The sequence below is a fragment of the Neoarius graeffei genome, chromosome 11 (genome assembly GCF_027579695.1).
Source record: "Neoarius graeffei isolate fNeoGra1 chromosome 11, fNeoGra1.pri, whole genome shotgun sequence".
NCBI classification, from domain to species: Eukaryota; Metazoa; Chordata; class Actinopteri; order Siluriformes; family Ariidae; genus Neoarius; species Neoarius graeffei.
Window position 1 is genome coordinate 44,945,036 of NC_083579.1, and position 20,527 is coordinate 44,965,562.

The following is a 20,527-nucleotide window of genomic DNA, read 5'->3' on the forward strand; positions in this document are numbered from 1 at the left end:
AAAGAAAGAAAGAAAATTTTTAGGAGTTGTGTCCACCTCTCAATCATGTCAAAGTGGCTGTGGTATGAATATAAAATTTGACCTTTTATCATCTAAATATCAAAAACACAAATTTAAATACAGAAAGAAGTAACAACAGCAAATGTCTTTTGTAAGTATTTAAACATTGTCTGATAGTAATGTACCTGCTCGGATACACTATGGCAAATGGCTAGTCAGTTGAATCATGTACGTTTAAGGAATTAAATCTCCACGATCTGCTTCAGGACTGGAGCTTTTTATAGTTTCACAGCTTACCTTGCTGGAGTTCATCCAGTAGAGGAAGAATCCTTTTGGATCCATCTTCATCGTGACAGGCACAGTGCGTGATGAGTCCTGGAATTAGAAACCAATGTGTCAAAACAATATACTGCACTTTACAGAGTTAAGGAAGAACACAACGGAGTTTTAGAAGTGAATTTCTAGTCATACACGACTTAAATATAAATACTGACATACTGTAGACTCAATCTTGTACACATAATTAGTGTGCTTTGTACAAATCATCATGCAGTTGACATTTCCATATCAGAATCTTTCTGACGTTCAAAATACTCTATATTTACTGCGTCAAAGAAATGATCGAGGATTCAACCAAAATAAGGGCTCAGTGATTAATGTGCATGATACAAACTGACTTCATCAATGAACAGATCAATCATTAATTAATGAAGAAACAATCAAGTTGAGAATGACTTGTTTATTCGTCTTTATATTTCTAGTTAGTGATGTAGATAATTCTGCAAATTATTTTGTAAATAAACAAACACAGTAGGACACTCGCAGTTTATTTGACTCATGGAATAGTCCTAGGTTTGAACATCTGGTATCTCCTCTATTTACAAAGGCAAACCCAGACACTGTCTCACATACTGCATCTTTATCCTTAACTCAGGTGCAATATATGTATATAGGAATCATTGTATATAAAATCACTTCATTTTGCTTTTACTTAAGTTACTGAACTTACTTAAATTTATTTTATTTTTATTTATTCTTCTTTCAGACAATTTTATCTTCAATTTTTAGACATGTTTACTTCTTTGATTCAGGAGCTTGGTAGCAAATTTGAATTTCCCTCCAGGGATTAAGTAATTCTGATTCTGATTCTGATTAAAACAGCAACATACAAATAAACCTCGACCTGATCAACTCAAAGATACATTTCTAATAATGTCTCGTGAAGAATGGCAGCAATAGTTGATAAAAGCAGGAACTGTATCCAAAACATCCAAGTACTGAAACAGCATGTGTTGAAGAAGAAGAAGAAGAAGAAGAAGAAGAAGAAGAAGAAGAAGAAGAAGAGGAAAGTTTGAACACTCACTTCTTTCCATTTTGTGAATCGTTCTCCTTTGACCAAATAATCTTTGATCTCAGGTTCTTTGAGAATATAACGCTTCCTGATCATGGTGTCCTACTCAGCTCGTTCTTTAGTGATGGGCATCGGAGCTGACATGCACAGTGGCAGCTGTAGATTGTGAAGCAACACTTCTAAAACCACCTTACCTTTCATATGACTTGCAAATGAGCATTTCGAGGGTGGAGAACCAAAACATTCCAGGTGATTCGTATGAGCTTCAGTATGAGTGAAAAAAAAGCTTTTAAAATTTGCAAATATGGATAACATACAGGCTTGTATAATATATCACAATAGTAGTGTAGTGTATAGTAGTGTATTTTGATGGATGATGTCGTTTATAAAAGCATGCATTGGTTTCTAACGCAGCTTTTAAACTGAATCTTTGATTTTATTGGTTGTGCTTAATTTTGGTTGTAAATACACTTTTGACTGTGTGATTTTAAAAACACACTCCCATTTTATAAATATGTTAATAGCAGTTAAAAGATTAAAACCTTAACATCTCTGCCAACATAATAATGCTAGTGGAGATTCTCCATGGCATTGGGAGAACCTTGTAGGCCTTAATAATATTTCTACTTTACTGTTTCCAGATAAATCTTTTGTAGGTATAAAATAAAACATTATAAATTCAAAAGTAAAAGATTGCAGTTGAATAATAATGCATTTGGGCTCAAAGGGAGAGAAAATGGCTAAATCATCTTTCTCCAGGGTAGTTTCGGTCATAGTCAAATGTCCGAAAGTTCAACAATAACACATGTAAATCATGGAGGCAGATGTTAGCATGAGACGACCTCTCCAAACTTGCCAGGCACACGAAGCCACTGCTGTTCCTAACTCAGAACTATTGTTATAAATCACTTAAAGCTAGCAATCTTTCTTTACAAAAAGAGTAGATTATTCTTTCCAAGCCTTTTACAGTGCTCAGTGATGCTTAATTTATAACATTTTAGAGTTACTTATAAAAATGCCACTATAAAAGACTACAATGCTTCTGGAAGATACAAGTGTGATATTACAAACTCTGTACTGAATATTAAACATGCATTAGTTCACATTTTGTATTTTTATTTGGCAAATGCAATATGTGTGTGTGTGTGTGTGTGTGTGTGTGTGTGTGTGTGTGTGTGTGTGTGTGTGTGTGTGTGTGTGTGTGTGTGTGAAGGAGGTTAGTCACTAGAAAGAAACTTCTTTACCTTGCATGACTTCTTACCCTAGTCAACTTCACAATTATAGCAATACAGAGAATGGGCAAAAAATAATATTATGCAGAATTATTACAGTTTTCCACTCAAATAAAACTCACCTTTCCTCTAACAATCATTCACCTCAAAACTTATTTTCTTTTAAATAGTATTCTCACAAATTTTAACACCCTTAAACAATTGTTGTTCTTGAAAACAATCAATTAAACATTGCTTTCAATGTGGCAGCACGGTGGTGTAGTGGTTAGCGCTGTCACCTCACAGCAAGAAGGTTCTGGGTTCGAGCCCCGTGGCTGGCGAGGGCCTTTCTGTGTGGAGTTTGCATGTTCTCCCCGTGTCCGCGTGGGTTTCCTCCGGGTGCTCCAGTTTCCCCCACAGTCCAAGACATGCAGGTTAGGTTAACTGATGACTCTAAATTGACCGTAGGTGTGAATGTGAGTGTGAATGGTTGTCTATGTGTCAGCCCTGTGATGACCTGGCGACTTGTCCAGGGTGTACCCCGCCTTTCGCCCATAGTCAGCTGGGATAGGCTCCAGCTTGCCTGCGACCCTGCACAGGATAAGTGGTTACAGATGAATGTTCTCAATGTCCAGAGTATCTTTTGATAATTATGAATTTTCCCACATGAAAAATCTTTTTTTTAACCTAATGCCCCTCACCTAGGTTAGCTTATGATTTATGACATTACTGTTTGTTATTTATTTTAATAATTATCTTACAATAGTCTATATATGACATTTTAAATGTTATTGTTTGTTTATATATATATATATATATATATATATATATATATATATATATATATATATATACACACACACACACACATATATACACACACACACATTTTGTTTTATGTATGTGAATGAGTGTGTATGTACAATGCATTAGTTTATATTTGTATGAATTTTGCGCTTAATAAGTATGAAAGTTGTTTTATTATTATTATTATTATTATTATTATTATTATTATTATTATATTATTATTATTATTATTACGTGTATCACTATATTTCACTTTTCTGTTGTTCTGTACATACAAACAGAACCAGGTTTTGGGTTAAAGCATTCTGCTGTCAGAGTTGCTGTGGTATCTAATCAGTACTGCTGCTTTTGCAAAGCGCCTTCTAGGATCATTAGTGTCAAAGTCAAAATCAAAGTGAACTTTATTGTCATTCTGACCATACAACAAGTAGTGCACAGCAGAACAAAATATCATCTCTACTAGCACCATGTGCAGTGAAAAATATAACAGACAGAAATAGAAAACTAAGACCTGACAAATATTGCACCTGTTATTTCCAGTACTGGACTTATTGTACAATGTGATAATAAATAATGCAAACATTGTCACTGGTGTGTATTAATAAAGTGCTCAAGAAATGCAAACAGTGAATGTTCATTAAAATGGCTGGAGATGAGGGGTGTGTGCATGCATGTGTGTTTTTACAGTATTATGCAAAATTCTTAGGGCCCTGATTTTTTTTTTTTTACATACAAACTGTTATAGATTTCTGTGTTATGACTACTACATTATCGAGTCAGTACAAAAACATTTTTGAGTCAAAACATTCGTTTTCCATCAAAAAACTAAATGTCACAGAAAAAATGTTTGTATCTGAGCAGCATATTACATAAGAGACCACTTTCTTTTCAGATTAAAAAGAAAACATAATGAAGGCTGCTGGGTTTTACTGAAAAATTAAGAAGCGAGTGTGACAGTCAAAGTGTCCAGAAAAACTGTGGCTGGTTCTGTAAGATGCTCAGTAAAACCTACAGCTCATTTCCTTATAAAGCTGCGCTGACTGGACCTGAGACTAATATATATATATATATATATATATATATATATATATATATATATATATATATATATATATACACACACTAGTGCATCTCAAAAAATTAAAATATTATGAAAAAGTTCAATATTTTCCATCAGTTATTTAAGAAAGTGAAAACGTTATATATTATAGACTCATTACACATAAACTAAAATGTTTCAAGCATTTTTCTATTTTAATTTTAATCTGTATGGCATACAGCACAAAAACATAAAAATACAGTCTAGTTCAGTACACACAACCACAATCATGGGGAAGACTGCTGACTTGACTGTTGTCCAGAAGATGATCACTGATGCCCTCCACAAGGAGGGTAAGCCACAAAAGGTCATTGCTGAAAAGGGTGGCTGGAAAAGGTGCACAAGCAACAGGGATGGCCGCAGTCTTGAGAGGATTGTCAAGAAATGTTGATTCAAGAACTTGGGAGAGCTTCACAAGGAGTGGACTGAGGCTGGTGTCAGTGTATCAAGACCCATCATGAACAGACATCTTCAAGAAAGGGGATACAACTTTCGCATTCCTAATATCAAGCTATTCCTGAGCCAGAGACAATGTCAGAAGTGTCTTATCTGGGCTAAGGAGAGAAAGAAATGGACTGTTGCTCAGTGGTCCAAAGTCCTCTTTTCAGATGAAAGTACATTTTGCATTTAATTTGGAAATCACGGTTCTAGAGTCTGGAGGAAGAGTGGAGAGGCACAGAATCCAAGGTGTTTGAAGCCCAGTGTGAAGTTCCCACAGTCTGTGATGATTTGGGGTGCCATGTCATCTGCTGGTGTTGGTCCACTGTATTTTATCAAGTCCAAAGTCAACACAGCCATCTACCAGGAGATTTTAGAGCACTTCATGCTTCCATCTGCTGACGAGCTTTTTGGAGATGCTGATTTCCTTTTCCAGCAGGACTTGGCACCTACCCACAGTGCCAAAACTACTACCAAATGGTTTGCTGACCATGATATTACTGTGTTTGATTGGCCAGCCAACTTGCCTGACCTGAACCCCATAGAGAATCTATGGGGTATTGTCAAGAGGAAGATGAGAAACACCCGACCCAAAAATACAGATACGCTGAAGGTCACTATCAAAGCAACCTGGGCTTCAATAACACCTCAGCAGTGCCACAGACTGATCACCTCCATGCCACACCGCATTGATACAGTAATTCATGGTAAAGGAGCCCTAACCAAGTTTTGAGTGTATAAATTAATGCACTTTTCAGAAGTTGGACATTTCTGTATTGTAAATCCTTTTTTTGACTGATCTTAGGGAATATTCTAATAATTTGAGATACTGGATTTCTGATTTTCATGAGCTATAAGCCATAATCATCAAAATTCAAACAAAAAAGACTTTAAATATTTCACTTTACATGTAATGAATATAGAATATATGAAAGTTTACCTTATTGAATTAAATTATGAAAAAAGGAACTTTTTCATGGTATTCTAATTTTTTGAGATGCACTAGTGTGTGTGTGTGTGTGTATACTGTATATATATAAGGGCTGTCGAAGTTAACGTGATAATAACGCATTAACGCAATCTCAATTTATCGCGATTTTAAAAAAATAGTGCCGTTAACGCAAATTCTAATTTGGCCCTGCGAGTCACCCGTAGTTCTTGTTAAGGCTTGTCGCGCGCTGCTTCAATCAGACCCTCCAGGATTTCGCGATGTTGCGATTTGCAACTTCAACGCAAATTCAACCAATCCCCGCGAATTCAGGGCGGTGTTGCAATTATATCCAATCACCGCAACTTTCCCGCAAATTTGACCAATCGTTGGCGTCGTCTTGAGGTGACTTCGACAAACTACCTTCCACCTTACTTCCGTGTATACGTTCAAGAGAAGCAGCATGCGCGCACGCCACGCAGTGTTGCCAGATTGGGCGGTTTCAAGTCCATTTTGGCGGGTTTTGAACATATTTTGGCTGGAAAACGTCAGCAGTATCTGGCAACACTGCATGTGCGAGTCAGTGTTTATATAGGCTTAAATGCTGTTACTGAAAGTGTGTTATGTTTACAGTGAAGGACTGTGTGCACTTTACGTATTTTTTACTTAATACAAGAAATTAATGGATGCCAACATTTTTGCCAAAATGGTATTTTATTTTCCATTGTTTAGGCAGCTTCAGCATCATACTGTGAGATTCTGTTCAAATTGTTTTTTTTCTTCTATGAAGCCTGAGCCATTTATTTTATTAGTTTATAATTATTCTTTAATTTAGTCTTCAGGAGAGACTGCCTGCACACAGTACTAGTATTAATAGTTTTTTTTTTTTCTTACATGAAAGCTGAGGCATTTATATTATATTTGAAGGTAACTTCATGTTGTGCTGTGAGGTTCTCTGCACTTTAACTTTTGAACCAACAGGTGCATTTGGATAAGTAAAGCTTATTTTTCTGCATTTTTGTAGTCCTGGTAATCTTTTATATTGGTAAAGTTGTTTATAGGACAATTTCTCAGTGTCTTTGTTTTTTTTAATCAATAGTTTTTCAGTAATAACTTAATATTTAACATATCACTCAATTTTAATCACAAAAAGAGAAAATCGCAACAATTTCTCGCAACTTTCACTTCCTCCCGCAATGCAATCGCAACAAAAACCTAAAAAACACCGCAACTTTCATCGCAATTTGTTGGAAAACCCCGCAACATCAGACATTTTAGCCCGCAACAATCACAAAAAAGGCCCGCGGGATCCTGGGGGGACTGATCAGTAAGAGTAAGTGTGAGTGATGGAGAAAGGTCTGTTAAACGGGAAGTTTCATTTCAAAAGAAGAGTGTGATTGAGTTGGTTTTGGTATGCACTTTACAGTTCTAAAATACTTTTGTAAAGTGAGAGTTCAGTATGCTGTAGGACTGTGATAGGACACTAAATGTCTTTATTGAAGTCCAACTGCAATTTATTTTTGTTTGCACAGCACTGTGACTGAACACAACTCCAGCACAATTGAAGTTTTATTTCATTTTTATTTTCTTTTGTCACATATGTCTGAACTGAGACACAGTAGTATGTGACTACATGTTTTATATTTGAGACTACAGCTCCCTAATCCATCACAAAATCCAATTTTGTGTTTTGTATGTTCAGTACTGCCTAGTATGGGAGTGAATAAACTCCCTTACCATTTTCTCTTGTCCCAGCAGTTTTTAACAAGTACTTTTAGCATAAAATGTGTTCACCATTTTAATTGTAGCATTTCACTTTAAAAGCCTTACTCATTTACATAGATTTTAAAAAATCTGATTAATCGCGATTAACTATATGAAATTCTGAGATTAATCATGATTAAATTTTTTAATCATTTGACAGCCCTAATATATATATATATATATATATATATATATATATATATATATATATATATATATATATATATAATTTTGTTTATTTGTTTGTTTTGTTTGTTTCTCACACCAAATATTGACTTTGTTTCATTTATTATGGCTTACTGCTGTTTATAGTATTTGTTTTTATATCAAAACATTTCATTTCATTATTTTTAAGCCATTTTTGGTCAACAGCATTTGTAGATCAGCATGTGCCTAAGACTTTTGCACAGTACTGTATATTTTTTTTATTCTTAAAGGGAATTGAGGAGTCTTATGGCCTGTGGGAAGAAGCTCCTGCATAGCCTGGCAGTTTTCCACCTCATGCTGTCATGGCATTTGCCAGAGGGCAGAAGGGTAAACAGTCCAATAGTCAAGTCAACAGTTGAGTGTTGAGGACTGGGTGAAGTCTCTGGCTATTCAGTAGCTCTGCTCAGGCAGCATTTCAGGTACAGCTCCTGTACCTGAAATACTTGTGCATTTCTAACACGAAGCATCATACTTGGGAAGTCACAATATTTTATTGCACTTCTACAGAGACAATAAACTGTATTCCAATCCATTATGCCTAATAATGAGACTTAAAGCTGTATTGCCTTTCAGAATTTTCAAGTGTAGTAGGTCATAAAAAGAATTTTCCCTGACATCCAATTATTTTTGTTTAGTGGACTGAAAGCTACTGAATTCAAATCACAGACTTCCAATTTTATTAGGGTTTTTTTTTTGTTTGTTGTTTTTTTAAATAGAACAATTAATGAATTTAGGGTCACATGACCCTAAATTCTCTGCTATTTTTTCCTCCTTCACCATGACCCAATTCAAGATACTACGTCATGCATCACGTGGTGGGCTTTCCCCGTTCACACAAGGCATTGTTGGATACAATTTTGAAACAGGAGAGAAAAATGGCGGATGTGAGTGTGCAAATGAAATGTGAAAAACCGACTACAGTAACGGAAAGCAAGAAGAAAAGATGTTATGTTGCGAAGGAAAGGAAACGCAGGACCAAACTAATAAATATTGGCGGTCAGCAAGCACCGGTGTGATCAGCTGTTTGTTTAGTGACAGAATGATGGAACTGTCAGTGCACGGTCAAGGTAAACCCGGACATGCGCACACGGACTTCTTCTGTCTGCTTGACTGCGCAAAGCGAGCGATTTCATGCACATTATTTGCTCAGGAATCCCCTCAAATTAAATAACTTCCCAGCCACAGAATGAACTGGGGTTTTCTTTTCTTTTTTTGGAGATATTGCAGAAATAAACATAATTACAATGACCAAATTTCAGAGGGAACTAAATTTCACTGATTTTATGAAATCGAAAGGCCGTCTACTTTTAATTGGTTTTGTATGTTTGAATCCATTACATGTGCATTTTTTTCATGTATCCCAGAGAAACAGGAAATGGTCAAAGACAAAAAGAAGTCCTGACAACCCAGACAATAGTGTTTCTCAATGTCACGGGTGATTCCTTGGTAGGATGGGTCCTTCAGAGGCTAGGCAAATGTACATCATTGAAAAGGTCCCGCCTTATACATGCACGTCCTTGAAATTTGGCTGAAAGATGCTACTGTGATAAAACAAGTATCAACAGAAGGTGTATTGCATATCATAAAATATACACTCAAGGAAACTTAAATAATTGTAATCCAATTTGCATAAGTACTGTAAAGAACCTTTACGATGGCAGACCTTCTTCATTCTCTACAGTAATTCACACTGTTGTTACACTTTAGTTTACAGGTGCTGGAGAACATCTGGCTCTTGTGAAATGCCATATTGCTTAATCTACTTCTGGCCAGGTCTTTGAGCTTCAGCACTCTGGTTCCAGTGGGAATGGGTGGTGCATTCTTAGCCTGACTGAATGTAATAGTACAAATAGAAATATTTCAAATACATTTCCATGGTAATGCTGAGGAACTTTTATTGGTGAAACACTGGACTTCAACAATGTTAATTATACTTTGGTATCACAATAAAATTATATTTTGCACCTTCAAATATTTTACATATTTCATAAAATGGCAAACGTTGCATTTAATTCCAATTCATTTCCAGATCTTGAAACTATAAAATGTAGAAATGCAAGGCACTGTACATACCGTATGAATCCTAGTAGTTTTACTGTAGTTACTGACTAACATTCTTCAGAATATATAAGTAACTGCATAAATAGTTGTAAATTTAAACAGATCAGCCATAACTTTAAAACCATGACATGTGAAGTGAATAACATTGATTATCTCGTTATGATGGCACCTGTCAAAGGGTGGGAAATATTAGGCAGCAAGAGAACAGTCAGTTCTCAAATTCGATGTGTTGGAAGCAGGAAAAATGGGCAAATGTAAGGATCTAAGCAATTGTGATAGCTAGATGACTGGGTCTGAGCATCTCCAACAGGGCAGGTCTTGCAGTGTTCCTGGTATGCAATGGTTAGTACCTACCAAAAGTGGTACAAGGAAGAACAACTGGCGAACTGGCAACAAGGTCATGAAGAAGAAGAAGCCTTTATTTTTTGCACAGTGAAAGTCTTTTTCACATATGCCAGCTGGGATCAGAGCACAGGGTCAGCCATGATACAGCATCGCTGGAGGAGACAGGGATAAGGGTCTTGCTCAAGGGCCCAAGAGTAACAGCTTGGCAGTGCTGGGCCTTGAAAAATGCACTATGGGAAGAAGACAAGCTGGTGGAGGCAGTGTGATGCTCTGGGCAAAGTTCTGTTGGGAAACATTGGGTCCTGGCATTTATGTGGATGTTACTTTGACACGCACCCCCTACTTAAACATTGCTGCAGACCAAATACATCCATTCATGGCAACGGTACTCCCTAATGTCAGTGGCTTCTTTCAGTAGGATAATGTGCCTTGCCATACTGCAAAAACTGTTAAGGAATGATTTGAGCAGCATGTCAGAGTTCAAGGTGTTGATTTGACCTCCAAATTCCCCGGATCGCAATCTGACTGAACAGATGAGCTGCTAACTTCCTGGTGCCAGATACCACAGCACACCTTCAGAGGTCTTGTGGAGTCCATGTGTTGATGGGTCAGAGCTGTTTTAGGGGCACAAGGGGGACCTACACAATATTATGCCAGTGGGTTAATGTTAGGGCTGAGTGGTGTATAGCGGAGATTCCATTTGGCGCCACTGCAAACATGTGGTAAATGCTTTTCTGGTCTGAGACCATAATTGAATATTTTGGTTTTGGCAAAAAGCACGATGCTTGGCAGAAACCTAAAACCCTGTTCCAGTCTGGAAAAGACTTGTGACTGGGGCAGAGGTTTGCCTTCCAACAGGAGAATGACCCTAAACATACTGTCAAAGCGACACTGGACTGGTTCAATACCAGGAATCTGAATGCGTTAGAATGGCACAGTCAAAACCCCAAGCTTGAAAATAGCTGTTGACAGACTCCATCAAATCTGAAAGAGCTTGAGCAAGTATGGGCAAAAACATCCTCCCAACTGTAACTGCAGCCAAAGGTGGTTCTACTGCATATTGACCCAGAAGAATGAATAATTATAGGCCAATAATAATTAATTAACTTTTGTATCACAATGAAAAATATTTTGCACCTTCAAACATTCGACATATTGTGTGAAATGGTAAACCAGATCAGTTCCAGGTCTTGACACTATGAAATGTGGAAATGTAAGGCACCGTAGTTACTGGCAAATATTCTTCAGAACATGTAACTGCATAAATAACTGTGGATTTTTATTGCTATCCAAGGTGCTGAACTAATGTGATCAAGCCCCCGACTCCCCTTTTTTAAGCCCTTGCTCACTAGTGGTTCACTTTGCCTACATTCTGACACCTTGTAGACATAAGACCCAGTGTTTATATCCAGTACAGAGACCACTCTGGGGGATATGAGAAGGCTACAGGATAGCTTTTAGAAATTATCTGAGAAGTTCAATCAGTTGGCCTGGAGCAGGGAAATCACTAATTACATCCATATGCAGGGCTGCAGTTTGTACCCTGTATTTTACAGCAAATAACTCAGGAGCTGATCATATTTATTCATGAGCTGAAGTCTGGATGAATTATGCAGTGATCGATGAAGTGATTGATGCAGTTTCTGCATTTACTTTCCTCCTAAAAAAAATCCCATGCTCGTTCTCGGTCAGTGGGAATCTAATTGCAGTTATATCCAAAGATCTAGATCGCATCCTCTTGAGCACCTGAGCATCATCACCCCATCATGTTCTCCGCTGTGTCATAGCCGTCTCTTTAAGAGCCCTCGCCCGCCCCCTTTACTGTATTTTTAGCTGAGCAATGCTCTACAGATGCTGAACAGGACGAGCAGTGGTGCGTGTGTCATCAGTGATCAGGCTTAAATCCGCACTTTTGTGAAATGATGCATTTGCGCGCTTGATCTGTCCCTAGATATCCGCACCTGCTGGAAACTGGCGGCTGGATGCTGCAGAAAAGGGGGGAAACCCGACGAGGATGAGGATGAAATGAGGTGTACTATTATGGGTTTTTGAGAAGGCTTCGAGGAGGGAAAATGGATGAAAAATAAGCTGCTCTAAGCCACAAACGCATCGAGCAGGCCCTAAAGCGTCCGGTGCGTCTTTCTTGCGTTTGGATCTAAAACCTCCTCCATTTCTCAGATTCCCAGACCCTCTAAAAAGCCTTCAAGACGGACGGGGTGGTGGAGCACCGAGGCAAAAACCGGGCCAACATGCGGGACAGGGACTTCATGCCCAACATGGAGCGGGGCAAGCCGGCCACCTACACAGGGGACAAGAAAGCCAAGATGGCTGCGAAGACCAACAAAAAGTGGGTCCGGCTGGCCACCGTGTTCGCCTACGTGCTCTCCGTGTCCCTGGCGGCGATCATCCTGGCTGTTTATTACAGCCTAATATGGAAACCGACCAGCCAGGGGCTCGGAGTGACGGACAGCTCCGTGGGAAACAACAACACGTCCAAGAACATCTCGAGCAGCGTTAACAGCACGAGCACCAATTTCACGCAAACGGATAACGGTACGAGCGCAAATGGGACGCAGATAGACTTGGGGTTTAATGCGACCGGAGCTGGAAACGAGAGCGCGGCCGCACAGATTGCGGAAAGAGCGCACGCATACTCGACCGCCATTGAATACACGCCTGTGAGTAATCAGATGAAACAAAGCGCTTTTGGACAGTACAGATCCGATCCAGACCCGGGCAGCAGGACGAGTCCGAGTGACGCAAAAAGAGAAAAGCGCGAGACGGTACCGGAGAAATCTGCGCGCTCTCAAAACGGACCGGAAAAGAGAGCACCAGAAGGACGCACACTGGTTTAAGCTTACACTTCGACTCTAAACCGCATGCACTAACGGTGTGCAAATGCAGGACTATTTCGGCGCACTCGGTTTAGGACGCATAAGTTTGGCGCATAGCAGCGCGCGCACCAGGATTCATGGAAAGATGTGAAGTATTGAGCGCTTGGTGCATGGACGCCTACTTGATTAGGATGGTGATGATGATGATGCTAATGCACTACACAGACTTATTCTTAAAACATTTCCATGTAACATTAAACCGTCCAAAGTGTAATCTTTCATTTTAGGCACCTGTTTGATGGACACTATATTTCAAACTGATTGGCATAAACACCCAGCTTCCTTCCCCAAGTCACCTTTATTATGTGCTTGCATAGAGTTTCTAACCGGTATAGTGTGCCAGACGTATTTATTTGAACTGCAGCACGAATATAATTAACAGCATCTCAGTTTTTTTAGAACAGTGATACTTTTTTTGGACCAGCTATTAAAACATTGTAAGAGGAAAATATTTTATATTGCATTTCATTCAGCATTCAACAATTTCCATATAGCCTCCCAATTAACCAGGATTCCTAGTTCAGAGGAACCTGTGTCGAGTTCCGCTCAGGTATGTGCAAATATCAATGTAAATGTATCGTGCATTTTATATGTATATACACTACCGTTCAAAAGTTTGGGGTCACCCAGACAATTTTGTGTTTTCCATGAAAAGTCACACTTTTATTTACCACCATAAGTTGTAAAATGAATAGAAAATATAGTCGAGACATTTTTCTGGCCATTTTGAGCATTTAATCGACCCCACAAATGTGATGCTCCAGAAACTCAGTCTGTTCAAAGGAAGGTCAGTTTTATAGCTTCTCTAAAGAGCTCAACTGTTTTCAGCTGTGCTAACATGATTGTACAAGGGTTTTCTAATCATCCATTAGCCTTCTGAGGCAATGAGCAAACACATTGTACCATTAGAACACTGGAGTGAGAGTTGCTGGAAATGGGCCTCTATACACCTATGGAGATATTGCACCAAAAAACAGACATTTGCAGCTAGAATAGTCATTTACCACATTAGCAATGTATAGAGTGTATTTCTGATTAGTTTAAAGTGATCTTCATTGAAAAGAACAGTGCTTTTCTTTCAAAAATAAGGACATTTCAAAGTGACCCCAAACTTTTGAACGGTAGTGTGTATATATCACATGTAGGCTATTTGGTAAATGTATATAGTACACATGCTCAGGCCTTGACTGACCTTTCAAGCATAGGCTACTTTTTACCAAAATCATGTATACTAGGCACACACACACTTGTGTGTGGGTGGGCGGGTGTACCACCCCAAAGGCAAATAAAGGCCCTTGTAAAAACATGCATGGTTTCTATACCTATTTTTGTAGAAACTTATTTTACCAATTAAAAATACCTCACTACTGATGGTCCATAATAATGATAAGCATCTTATTCCGATGTCTACAGTCAAAGGCTCTTTCGAGGTTTTTAGATTCCTGAAAAGGTTCTTCTTAAAGCTCTTCATTTTGGACAACTCTCATAGAACCTGCTTTTACATTACATTACAGGCATTTAGCAGATGCTCTTATTTAGAGCAATGTACAACATATCCAGAGCAGCCTGGGGAGCAGTTGGGGATACGGTGCCTTGCTCAAGGGCACTTCAGCCATTCCTGCTGCTCCAGGGAATCAAACTGGTGACCTTCTGGTCCCAAAGCTGTTTCTGTAACCATTAGCCCATGGCTTCCCCTTTAATTAAAAAAAAAACCCTGAAGAACCAGTGGCTATAAATTGAACATTGAGTTTATTATAATAGCTGAAGTGTCTATATTTTGTCCCCTAGTTTGGGGTTTTCTTTAACCAAAATTATTTAACTTCATCTTGAACTACATACTGCTATCATACATCAGAATAGTACTCCATCATAGGTTACTATAGTTACATTTGATTTGGACATACTGTTTAGTTTGCTCGTATGGCATCTAACATAAGCTGTGGATTATTGAAGCACTTGATGGAGGGAAGCAGGGCAGTAGGCAGATGAGCAAAGGCAAAAACACTTCTGTTATGTAATGTACAATGTTATAAAGTCAGCGTTGCAGGACGCCTACACTTAAGGTAACAAAACTTGGAACATAAATGGCTTCCTTTAAATCGCTATGAAATTAAAGGGATGCAGATGAAGAAAAATAAGAACAAGATAAATACAGGATATTTGTTTGAAAGCATTTAATTGTAAATAATGACACATGCAGTAGTAAGTGTTTAATCAACACAAAACGTATATGATTTATACAGTACGTCTCTGCGTATGTGTGTATGGGGTGAGGGTAATGGACCATAGTGTTTATGGGCCTTTATCAAGAGACAATACTGGGAGCTCATTCATCTTCTGAGTCATTTCTAGCCATCTCGGATGTGATCAGCATAATCATAATCTCTCTCTCTCTCTCTCTCTCTCATGCACACACTGCATTGTATATAGTAGCTACACTGACAGCTGTTCTTGTAAACAAGGTGTCCCAATAGGCTTCTTTGATTCAGCCTGCCTTTTAGCGAAGAACACACAAGTGATTAAGTGGTTGTATACGAGCAAATCAATAGGAAGCACTGAGAGGCATCACATGTATCAATTTCCTTGTGGCTTGATCTCTTTAAATTGAATATGTTGGGCATTAAGCTATTAAAACGATAGCAATACAATGATACAACATGATCAAACCTCTTAATGAGACTAAGCCCAGGTTGTTTTGAATATATTGGTGCTAATGACTTCATTTTTGACAGAAAAGGCAGATGGATGCACAAATGTCCCAGCGGACACTGTCGTCACTAATGAAGAAATCCACTCTAAGAGCATCTTTTGCTCTCATTACCCCTACATTCCCATCAAACTTAACGATCTGCAAATGTCTCAGGGAGGCCTGGATTGTAAATGGTGTTCAAAAAGGAACTACGTGTATAAGTGTTAGAAGCATTAGCAACTGTAGAAACCACAGCTCATCAAGCAAAAGCATCTTTGAAAGGCAAATAGCAAATGTGGTTTATGGAGTTGCATAATGCCTGGGCTTTAGACAGGCACCAGAGCTTCAGGACTGATCTGAATGAGATATAGCGAGGATTAGGACAAGTGGTGATGGCTCAATCCCAGACAGACACACACTCACACATACTGTACATGCATACACACCACCTTGTGTTCCCACACCTGCTGATCTCAACTAACACCACAAACGACAGCTTGAGACATCCTCTCGAGCACGGGAGTAGCCCCGAGCTTGGTGTGTTTGTGTGTGTGCTTGAGTTTATGCTATGAACGCAGGACCCAGGTGCAGCTGATATCACGCAACGTGCGCCAAGAGACTTAGGAGCCATTTTACAACAAAGAGCAAGCTGTGCCTTCATGACACATTTACAGTGCAGGGAGCAATAGTGAAGAAAAGACCCTGGACTTATTTTAGTTTCATTACTCACGTAATCAGATTTATGAAATTATTTTTTTTTGCTACTGGACGAATGAAGCTGTAACACTGGTGTTTAGAAAGTTGAGCCTGAGGAACAATACTGTAAACTCTTCTATTTATATGCCTAAAAAGTGAGGTTTCGTGGCATAACAATATAACATACAGCGGTGCTTGAAAGTTTGTGAACCCTTTAGAATTTTCTACACTTCTGCATAAATATGACCTAAAACATCATCAGATTTTCACACAAGTCTTAAAGAGAACCCAGTTAAACAAATGAGACAAAAATATTATACTCGATTATTTATTTATTGAGGAAAATGATCCGATATTACATATAATAACAATAATAGCTTAGCTTTGTATAGCGCCTTTCAAGGTACCCAAGGTCGCTTTACAGGAGGAAATGGGGGAGGGGGGTCAGTTAGAGACCAAAGGCCTCAGTGAACATGTGTGTTTTGAGATGCTTTTTGAAAGACATCAGTGTGGGGGCATGGCATATGTGGAGTGGTAGACTCTTCCAGAGAGTGGGGGCAGCTACACAGAAGGCTCTGTCCCCTATGGTCCGCAGCCTGGTATGGGGGATGGAGAGCTGGTCCTTGGCAGAGGACCGCAGGGACCTAGACTGGGAGTGGGGGTGGAGAAGGTCAGAGAGGTACTGTGGGGCAAGTGCATGGAGGGATTTGTAGGTGAGGAGCAGAATTTTGTATGAGATGCGTGATTTGACTGGGAGCCAGTGAAGCTGTTTGAGTGCAGGGGTGATGTGTTGCCACAGCTTAGTGCGGGTTAGGACTCTGGCAGCTGAGTTCTGAACATACTGTAGTCTGTCCAGGGCCTTGCTGGGCAGACCATACAACACTCCATTGCAGTAGTCCAGGTGGGAAGTGATGAATGCATGGATGAGAGTCTCAGTCACAGAGTCAGAGAGTGATAGCCGGAGCCTTGAGATGTTTTTAAGGTGGAAGAAGGCAGATTTGGTTGTGTTTTTGATTTGAGTCTGGAATGAGAGCTTGGAGTCCAGGATGACACCCAGGTTTCTTGCTTCTGGGGATGGCATGATGGTACAGCCATCCACATCAAGGCGAAGATCGCCAACCTTCTTGGCTAGTGAGCCAGGGGCCACCACCATAAGCTCTGTTTTATTGCAGTTGAGTTTGAGTAGATTAGCTGTCATCCATGTTTTTATTTCATGAAGGCAGTTGATAAGTGGAAGGGGGGGAGCTGGGCAGAGGGCTTGGTGCTGATGTAGAGCTGGGTGTCGTCAGCATAGCAGTGGAAGTTGAGTCCATGGTGCCGTATGATCTGTCCAAGAGGGAGCATGTAGATAGTGAACAGAAGGGGACCTAGCACTGAACCCTGGGGCACGCCATGGTTGACTGAGGCAGGGGTAGAGTTGGAGTCCTTGATGGTGATATACTGTTTCCTATTGGAGAGGTAGGAGTAAAACCAGGAGAGAGCAGTGTCGGTGAGGCCCAAGTATTCAGAGAGACGGTTGAGAAGGATGGCGTGGGAGACAGTGTCAAAGGCAGCAGAGAGGTCAAGGAGGATGAGGATGCTGAAAATATTATACTTGGTCATTTATTTATTGAGGAAAATGATCCAATATTACATATCTGTGAGTGGCAAAAGTATGTGAACCTCTAGGATTAGCAGTTAATTTGAAGGTGAAATTAGAGTCAGGTGTTTTCAATCAATGGGACGACAATCAGGTGTGAGTGGGCACCCTGCTTTATTTAAAGAACAGGGATCTATCAAAGTCTGATCTTCACAACACATGTTTGTGGAAGTGTATCATGGCACGAACAAAGGAGATTTCTGAGGACCTCAGAAAAAGCATTGTTGATGCTCATCAGGCTGGAAAAGGTTACAAAACCATCTCTAAAGAGTTTGGACTCCACCAATCCACAGTCAGACAGATTGTGTACAAATGGAGGAAATTCAAGACCATTGTTACCCTCCCCAGGAGTGGTCGACCAACAAAGATCACTCCAAGAGCAAGGCGTGCAATAGTCGGCTAAGTCACAAAGGACCCCAGGGTAACTTCTAAGCAACTGAAGGCCTCTCTCACATTGGCTAATGTTAATGTTCATGAGTCCACCATCAGGAGAACACTGAACAACAATGGTGTGCATGGCAGGGTTGCAAGGAGAAAGCCACTGCTCTCCAAAAAGAACATTGCTGCTCATCTGCAGTTTGCTAAAGATCACAGTGGACAAGCCAGAAGGCTGTTGGAAAAATGTTTTGTGGACGGATGAGACCAAAATAGAACTTTTTGGTTTACAGTAAATGAGAAGCATGATGTTTGGAGAAAGGAAAACACTGCATTCCAGCATAAGAACCTTATCCCATCTGTGAAACATGGTGGTGGTAGTAGTATCATGGTTTGGGCCTGTTTTGCTGCATCTGGGCCAGGACAGCTTGCCATCATTGATGGAACAATGAATTCTGAATTACACCAACTAATTCTAAAGGAAAATGTCAGGACATCTGTCCATGAACTGAATCTCAAGAGAAGGTGGGTCATGCAGCAAGACAACAACCCTAAGCACACAAGTTGTTCTACCAAAGAATGGTTAAAGAAGAATAAAGTTAATGTTTTGGAATGGCCAAGTCAAAGTCCTGATCTTAATCCAATCAAAATGTTGTGGAAGGACCTGAAGCGAGCAGTTCAGGTGAGGAAACCCACCAACATCCCAGAGTTGAAGCTGTTCTGTATGGAGGAATGGGCTAAAATTCCTCCAAGCCGGTGTGCAGGACTGATCAACAGTTACCGGAAATGTTTAGTTGCAGTTATTGCTACACAAGGGGGTCACACCAGATACCGAAAGCAAAGGTTCACATATGGTACTTTTGCCACTCACAGATATGTAATATTGGATCATTTTCCTCAATAAATAAATGACCAAGTATAATATTGTGTGTCTCATTTGTTTAACTGCGTTCTCTTTATCTACTTTTAGGACTTGTGTGAAAATCTGATGTTTTAGATCATATTTATGCAGAAATATAGAAAATTCTAAAGGGTTCACAAACTTTCAAGCACCACTGTACATTATATAGGATAAAATAACCAAACCAATGGTTGATCATCTTGTCTAGTCTCGTCTTCTTCCGCTTATCCGGGACCGGGTCGCGGAGGCAGCAGTCTAAGCATGGAAGCCCAAACTTCCCTTTCCCCAGACACCCCGGCCAGCTCTTTGGGAAGAACACCAAGGCGTTCCCAGGCCAGCCGAGAGACATAGTCCCTCCAGCGTGTCCTGGGTCTTCCCTGGGGCCTCCTCCCGGGGGGACATGCCTGGAACACCTCCCCAGGGAGGCGTCCAGGAGGCATCCCGAAAAAGATGCCTGAGCCACCTCAGCTGGTTCCTCTCGATGTGGAGGAGCAGCGGCTCTACTCCGAGCTCCTCCCGAGTGACTGTGCTTCTCACCCTATCTCTAAGGGAGCGCCCAGCCACCCTGCGAAGGAAACTCATTTCAGCCGCTTGTATCCGCGATCTTGTTCTTTCTGTCATTACCCAAAGCTCATGACCATAGGTGAGAGTCGGAACGTAGATCGACCGGTAAATTGAGAGCTTCGCCTTTTGGCTCAGCTCCTTCTTCACCACGACGGACCGGTAAAGCGACCGCATCACTGCGGAGGCTGCACCGATCCGCCTGTCGATCTCACGCTCCATCCTTCCCTCACTCGTGAACAAGATCCCGAGATACTTAAACTCCTCCACTTGAGGCAGGACTTCTCCACCAACCTGGAGAGGGCAAGCCACCCTTTTCCGGTCGAGAACCATGGCCTCGGACTTGGAGGTGCTGATTCTCATCCCAGCCGCTTCACACTCGACTGCAAACCGCCCCAGTGCATGCTGAAGGTCCTGGCTTGAAGAAGCCAACAGAACAACATCATCCGCAAAAAGCAGAGATGAAATCCTGTGGTTCCCAAACAGGATTCCTTCCGGCCCCTGGCTGCGCCTAGAAATTCTGTCCATAAAAATTATGAACAGAACCGGTGACAAAGGGCA

The 20,527-nt window shown here is 40.2% G+C and overlaps 2 protein-coding genes across 3 annotated transcripts in view; one reads left to right on the forward strand and one right to left on the reverse strand.

The window, feature by feature from the left end:
- The window catches only part of plcb2 (phospholipase C, beta 2), a 62,214-nt gene extending 60,729 nt beyond the window's left edge, over nt 1-1,485 (reverse strand). For both annotated transcript variants that reach the window (XM_060933993.1, XM_060933994.1), the window contains exons 1-2: nt 1,364-1,485; nt 298-375 (exon numbers count right to left, since the gene is read on the reverse strand). In XM_060933993.1, the coding sequence (XP_060789976.1) occupies nt 298-375; nt 1,364-1,447 (162 nt within the window). In that variant the 5' untranslated portion in view covers nt 1,448-1,485. The remainder of the gene's footprint in view (nt 1-297; nt 376-1,363) is intronic.
- A 10,611-nt stretch (nt 1,486-12,096) lies between these two features.
- LOC132893853 (uncharacterized) lies at nt 12,097-13,543 on the forward strand. The gene has a single exon (XM_060933011.1). The coding sequence runs from the start codon at nt 12,461-12,463 to the stop codon at nt 13,064-13,066; it is 606 nt and encodes a 201-aa protein (XP_060788994.1). The 5' UTR covers nt 12,097-12,460; the 3' UTR covers nt 13,067-13,543.
- The last annotated feature ends 6,984 nt before the right edge of the window (nt 13,544-20,527 follow it).

What these genes read in the sequence shown, in the direction of transcription:
- LOC132893853 (XM_060933011.1), top strand. Translation starts at nt 12,461, where the DNA reads ATGCGGGACAGGGACTTCATGCCCAACATGGAGCGGGGCAAGCCGGCC.